This window comes from Ptiloglossa arizonensis, chromosome 10 (assembly GCF_051014685.1).
Source record: "Ptiloglossa arizonensis isolate GNS036 chromosome 10, iyPtiAriz1_principal, whole genome shotgun sequence".
Taxonomy (NCBI): Eukaryota; Metazoa; Arthropoda; class Insecta; order Hymenoptera; family Colletidae; genus Ptiloglossa; species Ptiloglossa arizonensis.
The window spans coordinates 5485015-5497961 of record NC_135057.1 but is presented as its reverse complement, the minus strand read 5'-3'; the positions used below and the strand labels follow the sequence as shown (position 1 = coordinate 5497961).

At 37.9% G+C, this 12947-nt stretch overlaps 1 protein-coding gene across 11 annotated transcripts in view; it reads right to left on the bottom strand.

Annotated features, from left to right (window-relative positions):
- The window catches only part of Smash (smallish), a 243138-nt gene that overhangs the window by 25868 nt on the left and 204323 nt on the right, over window positions 1-12947 (bottom strand). For all 11 annotated transcript variants that reach the window (XR_012993583.1, XM_076322704.1, XM_076322698.1 and 8 more), the window contains one exon: window positions 3650-3797. Coding sequence is in view for 10 of the 11 variants with exons in the window: in XM_076322704.1 (XP_076178819.1) it covers window positions 3650-3697 (48 nt within the window). In the remaining variant the exon portion in view is untranslated. The remainder of the gene's footprint in view (window positions 1-3649; window positions 3798-12947) is intronic.

Genomic DNA, 12947 nt, shown 5'->3' with positions numbered 1-12947 from the left:
GTATAACGATACGTCATTGTTTCGATGATCACTTGAGAAAGAATAGGTCAAACGAGTCGCTGACTGATGAAAGGATTGGAAGTACCGCGACGTTCTAAAGGTACAAGTGGCAATATCATTTTTCATTTCTTTGATAGAGCCCTGCTTCGTATTCTCTAATATAAAATGGAAGTAACACTCTAGTTCCATCGTTAAATATAATTTCAAAATATATAGTAATAAATATTTGGAAGATTAAATATACTGAGTAAAGATTTGACATTTTGTACAGAAACTTGGATCAAGAGGATCGATGTAAGAATTCAAGTGCAAAACTGCACGGAACAAAAATGCAAGAAGCAGAAGGTGTTAATAGGATGCTTAACAATAAGAACCAGAAAAATGTACATCGGAGTGAAAAATAAATAGAAGACACAGAAGCAAGAAGGGGAAAGAATATTGTATTTTCATTGTTAAATACTATGTAAAAATATACGAATTGTAATACAAATATTTGGAAGAGTCAACGCAAATAATGGGTTTAGGATTTGATACAGAAACACGGGTTTAAAGAGACGATATAAAAATTCGAATTAAAAGAGCAAGAAGCAAAGAACGTTAATAAGAAGATGTTTAACGATAAGAATCAGAAAACTGCATCTCGAAGAGAAAGATAAATAGAAGACACAGAAGCAAGAAGGGGAAAGAATATTGTATTTTCATTGTTAAATACTATGTAAAAACATACGAATTGTAATACAAATATTTGGAAGAGTCAACGCAAATAATGGGTTTACGATTTGATACAGAAACACGGGTTTAAGGAGACGATATAAAAGTTCGAATTAAAAGAGCAAGAAGCAAAGAACGTTAATAAGAAGATGTTTAACGATAAGAATCAGAAAACTGCATCTCGAAGAGAAAGATAAATAAAAGATACAGGAGCAAGAAGGAAGAAAATAATCGGTCTCTCGTTTAACGTCAATAGCCGAGCACGGCCGCTGTTACGGCATCGTCGGCTAACCGGAAGCGGAATCACGCTTCTACGGTACTAACGCTTTTCAAAAGCGAATATCGTCGCGAATCGCTGCGCGGTAGTTAGCTGCGATTGTCAAGCGAGTCCTCGGAAAATTGCGTTTCTTTGTCCCTTTAACCCTTTCATGCGCCGCGAATCCGATAAAAGCGTTGCCAGTGACGTCATCATAATTCCTATCGTTCAATTTGCGAATTCTTCGTATACTTAAAAGCGTGAAAAAGAAATATACCCCAAACGTTTTTAATTAAAATTTTCATCGTGTTTGTCCTCGAGTTTTTCCAATTACTCGCGAAGCGTATTGATGAAACTTTTCGTGGATGTAACATTGAATAAGTTTCGTTGTACAGCAATTAACAGATGGAAGAATATATTTTCTGATCAAAAAAATTCGTCGTTTGTTCGATACTATTTGATCTTTCTCCTTAGAAATGAACTCTGATCCAACCAAGTATTGTGACAGAGGACTGTGTTAAAGTCGAGTAAGAACGAAACGTAACAACCAATCGCGATATCTTAGGAGGTATCGGTTGCTGGTTTCGTTTACTAATATTTGAACAGCTGTAGACACACTATGTTGATCGTCAGGTGTATTAAATTCGATACACTAAAGAGTCCGGGACCAGTGAATTGTTAGTAATGTACTCCAAAATCTTGTGTCTACCGCTGTGTCGTACTCGTGATGCATCGTTCGTGATAAGAGTTATTTGATCAACGCTCGTACCATATAATACGGTTGCGCGAGAAAAAATATACTGTTTGTCGCCTGGCAGTAAATTAAAGCACCAATATTTATTTTTAATTAACCTGGATCTATAGTTATATCGTAAAGTTTTATTGGTTCGATGTTGCCCGATGGTACGTTCAAGTACGTTCGAGCAAAAAATTTGTAACGTAGAAAATTTATAACAGTAGAAAATAGTACTGTAAACAAATTGGGTGATACGAGAAACTATTTTTAAACTTTTGAAAATATTCAGAAAGTAAAACTTGGGAAGTAACGTACTATTTTTGCTGTTCTTGGATTTTTAACCAGGAAAGTAGACGAAAGAAGTAAATCGAACAAAAGAGGTTAACACAAATTGTTACGAACGAATGGTAAGTTTTTGTCACTCGACAGTTAACATGTCAGAGTTTCGAAACTGGAACCGAAGTGAAAAATCATTGACACCGCGGAAACGAGTATTCTGCAAATATTCATCGAACAAGTATAATCGAGTGCACCCATCCATGATGGTTATAACTCGTTATCTATCAAACCCCATAGCCTCGTATCATGCTACATTCGCGAGCTTTGCAACTGAATGTTTCAAGATTCTATTGGCGCGTTTATCAAGAAAATGGAACACAATTTCCTGAGGCATTCATGAAACGCGGCACCCTTCAACGTTCTTGACTCTTATCTCTTCCTGTTAGGACCGTTCAAAGGCTAGGTTTATGATCGAAACATCTGGAACGCGTTATTCCTACGGAACATCTGGACGAACAGTTTAACAATTCGATCGTCCAGTTAAGTATGGAGTCAGTGCCCTGGAACGTGTGTATTGTCACGAAACAACTACATACGTCTCGGATAACCGTGTTCGGACACCAGTGTCTCGTTTGATCCTGGATAGCGATTTATGACTCATAAATCGAGGAACTGGCACCTGAGCTCTTTGCAATCGTTGGTCCAGTTGGACTGGACCTAGGGATCGATGACAATTGACGGAGAATATGTTCTTTTCTCGAAATTTTCTTTTCTCGAATTTGTTCCAAGAGATTGAAATGATAACGTGGAATTAGATTGGACGGTCATCTTTGTTTTTACAGTAATATCTTGAATATCGACAAATCTGTTGCTCGGATTGATGATCAGGAAGTCATCCCTACCGTTGTCTATGTTACTCCAACTCGAATGATTGTTATTTCTAAGAATATATATATACATCCACGAAAAAAAATTCTATTGGCAGAACTTCGTCTCATTCGAGCTCAACCAATTCCGACAAAAAGTTCTCTATCCTTGCTTCGTATACTGATAACGAATAATCCCGATTTTCGAACATTATTCGAGGCACTGTATCAATATTCTCGCAGAATCGAATTCTTAAACATTTTCAGAGGCGATAGTATATATTTTCGGGAAGTATCTTTCACGGAAGGAATATATTTTGAAGATTTCCCAACAGGTGAGTTCGACGACTTAAATTCTTAAAGATCGTTCTTAAAGGTGTCCAAGTATTTTTGGAATATATCTTACATATATTTGATATTTTCCAACCAACGGTGGACTCGATTTAAATTCTTAAATATCGTTCTCAAAGATGTTAAAGTATGTTTAGAATATATCTTCCATATATATCTGACATTTTCCAACCGGTGGACTGGACGATTTAAAATTTTAAATATCGTTCTCAAAGGTATTCAAATATTTTTAGAATATATCTTCCATATATATTTGACATTTTCCGACCGGTGGATTCGACTTTACTCTTTCCAGAGTAAAACCTTTAACAAATAACCGACCAAGGGTGGAAATAAACCGAGACTCGTTCGACGCGAGTTCTTGCCCCAAGCTGACATTCTTCCAGCAATCGTCGCTGGTAGAACACTAATGCTTCCCGTAGGAAGGACAAACGCGGAAAGGACACTCACCATCCTCTCATTTCGCCGCTCCGTGGCGGCGGTTTGCGAGGCAGGCATCCTTCGTTCCCTTCCTCCTTCTCTCTCTTCTTCGGGGGAGCTCCTCCTCTTCAGTGTAACACGACTCCTCGCACGGTCGGGCCCATCCTACGCCTCGTCCCTGGAACCGACCAACAGGAAATCTTATTAACTGACGAACTAACGGGAAACGAACACTCTCTCGGTAGCGGCGTTCGGAGACCGCGGAGACGCGTCGACACGATTTTCTGAATCGCATCTAGTTCTGCGGACGAACGGGAGAAATGTATGTTCCGTCGACGCTGGGAAACGTTGAAAGGAACATCAACGTAGAAACTGGAGTTGGTAGATAACTCGTGTCGGCGGACTGAGTTGAAATTATTCGACGACGATTATCCGAATCTTGTTTCCCGAGGACAACTCGTTCGTTTTATCGACGATGTCGAAAGGAACGCGAATGTATTGGATGGTTCGGAAAGTCATTTTATTTTTCAAGATGGAGAATGTATAATTTGATGAAATGTTTATACACTTTAAGAAAATCGTGTTTCATTTTCACCGAAAAAAGGAAAAGTCTTTTCGAACTCAATAGTTTCTAGAATTGGTACATTACAGTGGAAGGGAAAGTTAAAATATTTTATTTAAGGCGTTATTTGTTTCTATATTAAAGTCTCTGGGTTAAAAATGTCGCGAATTTATGGAATTTGTATTTTTAATTTTATAACATAACGAGAGAATTTGAGGAAATACAAGAATGTATAGTTGTATGTATTATGATAGGTTTAATTAAAGGGAAACAATAGATTCTGAGGTCGCGATGGGTCGAAAAGGACCCAACGAATGCTGTAGGATTAATATCAGACGTACGAACTAATAACAATCGGCACATTGTGTTCAAAAAAGGAGTGAAAATATCTTCTTCTTAGTCAAAGTCTTTGGGTAAAAAAATCTATGGAACTTGTGTTTTTAACTGTATAATACAATGAAAGGATTTAAGGAAATAGAAGAACATCTAGTCGCGTCTATTGTAATAGGTTTAGTTAAAGAAAAACGATAGATTATGAAAACGCGACGGGTCGAAAAAGACCCAACTAACACACTGGTATTAATACCAGCTGAGTAAACGTTCTGTCGACAGTGAGAAGCATCGAAACGAGTATCGATATAAGAACGAGAATTGGCAACTCGTGTCAGAGATGGAAGTTAAAATTATTTGATTTTTTAAATCGTATCTGACTATTTATTCTGTCGAAAGTGACGCGAACGTAGCAACTGTTATATTAGGTTGTTTGGAAAGTCATTTCGTTATTCAAAATGGAGAATATATAATTTAATAAAATGTTTATACACTCTAAAAAAATTGTGTTTCATTTTCACCAAAAAAAAACAAACAAAAAAAACGAAATGACTTTCCGAACAAGCCTATAGAATTGGCGCATTGTATTGGAAGAGGAAGTTGAAATTATTTATTTAATAACCGACAGAATAAACGATCAGTCGACAGTGGTGATTATCCAAAGGGACATCAGCACGGAACCACGCATTAGAAGAGAGAATTAAAATTATTTATTCAACGAAAACATTTATTTTATAAGATAGAGCTGTAATATAATGATATAAGCTATATAGTTGTATAACGATAGTTCTACATACCGAGCCAGTTCTAGAAAGTTTGCCATTCTCACCGTACAATTAAAATCATCAAATGAAGTAATGGCTTCATTTCTATGGGTTATGTACGTAATGAGACAGCGGTATTTTTCGGTACGAGACAGCAACCATTAATTTAGCAAATATAACACGGAAAAACGGTTACTTCCGACATTTTCTTTCCATTGCGCGCGAACTGTAGGTCAGAGCTGATTCGAACGGCTTGAAACCTTTATATCGACGAAAATTATACGGTGATACGTTTAAACAAACCGATCGTACGATCTATCAATCGCAATAGCGTTTAAGGCAGGATATGCTGAATCAGACTTACCATAATGACTCCACCGAGTAACCTAGAATGAAAATGACGAAATTTCTTTTTCACCTAGCAGCTACTAAATTAATGGTTACTTTCTTCCAACAGGAACGACCACCGCTTCGGTCTTACATCTTATAATATAAATCACTGCTAACAGCGAAACCATTACTTTAATTTATGAAAGCTTAGCATTGTAGAAATTTAATTAAATCGACGTTGATTTAATCTTACGAAGACCTTCGAGGTCTCGACGAACTCATTTTGTTTTCACGTATCATTAACTGTGTCAGCGAGTCTGGGTTAGGTTATGATTAACGTGTACTTTCCAGCTACCCCCGTTGGATATCGCAAATTTCCTCGATACGAACTCGATAAAATCGAACTGGACAGGATTAATAAACGCAACGATCGCGACGAATTGTATCGACCGTAGCGGTGTACTTGTACAATAACAGTGTACCGGTACACTAACGTGATGATAACTTAGAGTGTTACTGTCGCAGCGACACGATATACGAGCGTCGCTACTCTTCCAGTTTTGTATTCCACGAATACGTTTCCTTGAACCGAAACCGGACAATAAAATTGAAAAGAATCGAACGAACGGAGGGAAAGAAAAATTTCGTTCAAAGGGGGAGGGACACGACAAAAGAACCAATTAAGCAAAAAATAGGTTTTTTACTCCGTGGACGGTAAACGAAACTTGGAAATGGGGAAGTACAGAGGCTACGAACTGTAAATACGAAAAGAAGACGCTTCACAATAGAAAGACGACTCGATACAAAAGCAAATCGTACAAAAGAACCGAGCCAGCTAACGAAGGAGACCGGTGGAAAGGAGGAGTCGCGCAAGAAGATGAACAAATAACAGTTGCGGACTGAAAAGCGATAAAAAATAAAATAAACGAACCGGGTTACCGAATGCCGAGATCGTTAACAGCGTTCGAGGAACACGTTGCAAAAAGGTTCGCGTCGAACGTTGCAAGCGCGGGTAATCGCGTTAAATGGAAAAATGTCCGCGAGTTCGGAAAATAAACGACCGTGGAAGAGAATTAAATTACTCAAAGCAACATCGAAAAGTATTTAATGTTTCGACGATGCTCGGGGGGGGAGATATCGCATAGGTGGACCCGAGATCGAAACAGGAAAATGGGCCTCGTTACGGAACACACGCAGAAGGAAAAGAAGCGCCGAGAAAACGAGAAGTGAAAAATACGAAACGTGGGATTAAACTGGTTCGGAGCCACGACAGGCGTAAAACGATATTAAATGTTTTCTCGGGCGGTGGAAAATCGAGCATCGGGAGCGATTTTATTTGATCGTAACGGTGAGCAGAGGCACGGGACACCTTCATTAATAAACTGATTAATTCACGATGTTCTACGAGATGTAACATTCGCGTGGTAATTAAGAGAACGATTGTAATAACGATTCCGTTACACCGGAGGTGTGACAGCTCGTCGGGACCGATAATACACGAGGGACCGTACGATGCCCAACGGTCTACGATAAATCAAGAAATATATTTCCATTGTTTGTTCTTTTTGGGGCGAACCGTGAAACGATATCGCGTGCCGGTTTCTGCAACATATTATGCAAATTGAGACCGTTCGTTAGCGATAAGCAATCGTTGCCTGTCGCAATTAGAAATTAATGATGGCCTGGACCGGGAGCTTGTATTTTCGAAACGTGACGCGCACATTAGTAACGTACCTTGATCGTAATTCACGATTCGAAATTTTTCGTTTCCACGTCAGCCGCGACGAAAGATAAGAGAACTTTTCCGATCGACCGGCTCGAAATTTTCATACAGCGGTTATATGTGTTTCTTCCGGTCCTCGTTTCGTTCGACTCTCACACATATCGTTCGACGAACAAATATTATTGCTGCCGGGCCGTGTTTGCACGGTGCATCCGTTGCGAGAGTTCTATTTCGGACGCAACCTCAGCTTTCGCGATCAGCTGAAAGCTTTTCAAGGCTGTTGATTTTGGAGCTTCGATAAAAAGAAGTCAAACCGCCGCGAATTTTTCTTCGCCTCGCGCGCGAGAACAAAGTGAGGGTATGGACAAAAAAAAATGTGCGCTCGAAAGAGTAATGTATTCGCTCGAAAGAGCAATATGCCTGCTGGTATGCGTACGAGTTTTCATTCGGCTGGCAGATGGATAGAAATTTTTGTTAACGTAAACGCTTCATCGCGAAGAATAGATTGTTTTGATTCACCGAGGATGTGTTTGTCTTCTTTGTTATACTTCGCTGTGCATTGATCTATTATTCGACAACGAAAATCAGGAATAACGTAAGATTTTCAGACGATGTGCTGTGGAGTATCTTAAAATAATTGCTGAAAAAATTCACCACCAAATTTGCACAATCTTTGCTAATGTAAAGCTCTTCGATGTCTAGTTTAATGGAAGACAGCTGACATTTTATGGTTGGTTCTGCATTCGTACTTTTGTGATATTTTATTTCAGTCGAATCGCAAACGAGGTGTGGAATAGACATTTCACTTCGTGAGAGTTGGTGTCGTATGAATTGAAATTGCTAAACAATATCATCTGATATCCAATACTTGCAAGAGTGCATAGCGCTAGTCATCCGTTCATGAAAATGCATGGCTTGCAGTATTCGGCCAGTTGCTTCGTGACATTCCAAATTGTTATTTGACTGGAACCGAATTGATAAAATTTCACATAGAAGAGAAAATCATAAAGAAATAAATTGCCCTTTGGGAATTTCAACCGAAATATAAATTTTGTAGTAATACATAAAAATGTGAATGATAAAATACTTAATTTTTATTAATATATATAAACTGTATAATTATGTTAATCAATAATACAGATAAGAGAATTTCAAGCATTATTTAATCACTTTTTATCGTAACTTTATGAAACTATTATAAAATATTGAAAAAATTTGTAGAACATTTGTTAATTTCTTTTTGGTATGTTTCAGTTCAAATATACTTTTTATTTGTGCTCATTTTGAAGAATATCAACCTTACGACATTACACCTTCGTTATTGCCTGGAGTAGTAATTTATAAATTATGTAAATTTGATCTAAAAAAACTCCTAAATGGATTCAACAGAGCTTCATTGCTCCACGAAATACACTTTGAGAAATAATAGGCTGTTCAATAAGTTTTATTGAACGACAAAATTTATTAACCATAGTATTATTGTAGGAGGTAGTATAAAGTACATACGAAACTTTTACAGAAATGTCTGCTTACGTTTGATTCTACATATTGGAGAAAATTGGTTATGTATTTAGAAAACGAGTTTAACATCGAGCAGGAAAAAACATGCCTGCGGGAATATTACAAAATAATTGATCGATATATAGCCAGGAAATTAAGGAAACCCTTGAGGGTTAGCGTGAATAATCGATAATAACTCCCAACTTGTATCTGACTAATCGTTGAGAACGAAAATATGCAAAATCATGTGTAACCGTGCGCGAACTAATTTATTCATGTAAAGGAGTGGTCATTATGAAGGGAGTATGTCGTGGGAACGAAAAAATGCCACCACACCCTTAATTGTTTTATTTCTTAGTAATCGTCTCGACGTTTCGACAATCAATTTTCGATTTTTTTTCCATAGTTATATTTTTATTTGCATCCAACGTTTTGAATTTTATTTCTAAACGATATTACACGGTGCTTCGTAAATTTGTTCAAATAAAACTTAGATGTTCACTCTTGCAAAGTACATACTTTATTTTTAGAGAATAATAAACTTTCGCTCTGACAATGGATGTTTAAGGATTTAAAAAAATATTTTACCTCCACTTATCTACTTTTAGGATAGAAAACATAAAATTTTGACATCTTCAAAGGAATAACAATTGGAAATTGAAATCGATAATGTCACTACTTTTCATACAACAACATCGCGAATGAAATACTAAAGCAAACGTCGCTCGGGTGATTTCAATGCGTGGTATTGGTAAAATTACGAGGCTGGAAGTGTTAACGATGTTTTAAATAAATCTCGAAAGATAAATCTATCCGATTTAGAATCAATGTTTGGAGTTACGGTTAAATATTTCGGCAGCATAGTAAAATGCAAACGTGGTGAGATAAATTTTCGTCTCTGAAACTTGAAATAAAGAAAATACACAAAGTTCCACAAACAGCTATTATTCAAACGCGTGTGAACAAATACCATGCGTCACCGTGTAATCCTGCCCTTTTCGCGATTATTTTCTTTCCGATGTTCAGAACAAAAATATAATATTCGATAAACGATCATAAAATTCGATAAAACGAGATTCGTAAATAAACGGAGACAAGTGCCCTTCGGGCATAATTCTTCCCTTTTATTCTCTATCCGATTTGCAATTAGATTTCGTCTATTTATTTGATTCGGAAAAATTTACATCTCCTCAAGATTTACAGTCGTTGCATTATTCGAATGAACGCGTAACTTCATCGTCGGACGATTTGCGCTTCACGATTCAATGCATCCAATTCGTTGAATGCATGGATGATTCCGTTGACCGTAAAAGTTTCCCGGTATCGCGTGGCTACTGTACCATAAAACTCAATGTTAAATTTTACATAAAATACATCCCTTTGTGCATCACGATGGAAACGAGACGACTTTAAAACGCAACGGTGACAAAGATCCGAACATCAAAACGTTGCTTCGGTCACTTTTAGTACTGTCGACGAAATTTAAGAACGAAAGGTTCAACGGTATAACATCGGAAACTTCTAAAAATAGATTTACTTTCGTCATTTACGATTACATTCGGAGACACTTAAGTATTTATTTATTTGTAGACGAAGCAATTATTTATACGCGCAAGAGCAATAACGCGTTTAATGTAAAAAAAAAAATACACCTATAAAAGCGATACATAGTAGTTCCTGGTGTGCATACTTGGAACTAATGACGAAGAAATGGACGATTCAAAGAAATTTAAGTCATCGTTGTAATTTTTGGACAATGGGATTCGTATGCCCTGATTAAATATTCTAATCTTTGTAAAAATATTCGTATTTTCCGTTGATAAAGTTCGTGTAAAAATGATCGAAAACGTTATCGAATGTTTCATGTATTTTCTTAGAGAACCTTACGTTCAGAAAGCGAGTAAAATATTAATTTCAAAGCACTGGATGTTGACTAATTGTTTAGTTCACGTATACAGTTTAATCAGCTCTGAGAATATTAATTGTAACTCGTTCGAATAATCTACCAAGTTATAAATGTTACGTAATCAATCAATTCGGAAAATCGAAATTCACGAACATTCTCTACTGTTCGAGCCTCGTAATTTTACCAGTACCGAGCATTGAAATCACCCGAGTGGACGTTCGCTTCGGTATTACCAAATTTGATAACGTTGTAATTTCTCGACACGGACAACGCAGAAATCTCGTTCGTTGTGTAGTAATATTTAGGGAACGAACGGTGGAAGCTGAAGAATCGACGACAGCTTTAACCATATCGAATATTTCATGTATTTTCTATAAAATATTAATTTCATTCATCTTCAGTTCAGAAGGTGAATAAAACCGAAATTTACGAACATTCTCTACTGTTCGAGCCTCGTAATTTTGCCAATACCCAGCATTGAAATCACCCGAGTGGACGATTGCTTCGGTATTACCAAATTTGATAATGTTGCAATTTCTCGACGCGAACAACGCAGAAATCTCGTTCGTTGTGTAGTAACATTTAGGGAACGAACGGAGGAAGCTGAAGAATCGACGACAGCTTTAACCATGATCCCGACACGCTCTGTATCCTCGATCCGATGCTACCGAGGCAGAATCGAAGAGAACGATCAAAGCCAACAAGAATGTCGGCGGAAATCAGGATATCGATACAGCCACGGACTCTCCGATTCCGAACGCGTACGTGTAGGTACACCTCGATATCGTCGTAAATCTAAACCGCATTCAGAGATTTTATCGATCCTAAGCCTCCCCGTGTAATCGTCAAGGTTTATCTTTCTTGCGCGCTAGTTCCTACGGTGTTAATTGGCTTCGCTGATTTTGCGTCACGCGGCTTCCCGAAATTTATATTTCCTGCCGATTCCCTTCCTACGATCACAGGGCTTCGCGTCATTTAACCCAGCCATCGATCGTCTCTGAATCGAACATCTCCTTTGTTGGAAAATTTTGTAATTATACAACGAAATACATTTGCAAAAATAGTACAGTAGATTTTCGTTACGCTACAGAATCCTCTACATGATTTATTAGCGATATGCACATTGCTGCGCGTATTAACAATACAAAAGGAAGAAAACTAACACTTATCCGGTAGAGTTGAATCTCTAATAAAATAGGTAATAATTCATTCGTTACTGTTGTATTAAAGACTACGTGAAAGATTGAAGGAACTTTGCGTGTGCCAGGTGCGAAGAAAAAATATGAAAGCCGTTATTTCGCGATAAAATGAACGTTAATTAGCGAAACAATTATCACAAATAATATGATCGCCGAAATGAAAAATTGGAAACACCAAGAATGTGTGGAATTCCAGAAACCTCGCTCGATTTAACGAAAATTGATCACGATGATGCCGGTCGATGAGAAAACAAAATATGTAAATCTGGTAGACGATCAGGCTAGGTGTGTATACTCGTAGAAGAAAAATGGGAACGAGACAGGAAATACATTTGCATGTGCATTCCAGTATCGACAATGGGTGTCGTTAGAATTTCCCAGAAAGAAACGGTAGATGAAGCCGAAGCGAAGGACGCGCCGCAAGGTCAACTTTGCTTCGCGTTGTGCGTTTTGTAGCGTGGTCGCGATAAATGCTCAAAGGCTCGATCTTCCACTTGTCAACGAGAGGCATCCTTCGTTGTTATTTCGGTGCGCGTAATCTCGCGTGATTTTGCGTGACAGATCACCGAACCCGTCCCGAAAACGGCTGTCATCTCCTGAAATAAAAACCACCACCGACTCGCTCGATAGAAACGAGATTGACCTTGAAAAATCCTTGGCGCGTCTCTCTCCAATTCCGAGAAACTTCAAAGACCTTCGTCGAATTCCTTCGAGCCTTGTTTTCGAAGACATCGATTTCTGCGTAACGTGTTTTCCGATGCACGTACAGGGTGTCCCTGGAAGAAGCGATCGAGCTTCGAAAATCAATCTCTATCATCCATTGAAATGATGAAAAAAAAAAACATTGCACGAATACACGGCTGGGAATGTTTCCATTCAAAGTAACAACCTTTTAATTTTGCGCATCGGAGAAAGTGTTCGAAGTGGATTCCTCGATCACGGAAACCATCTTAACCAATGCTATCGTTCTTCGCCTTTGCTCGATGTGCAACCACGACTGTTTACATTCCTCTA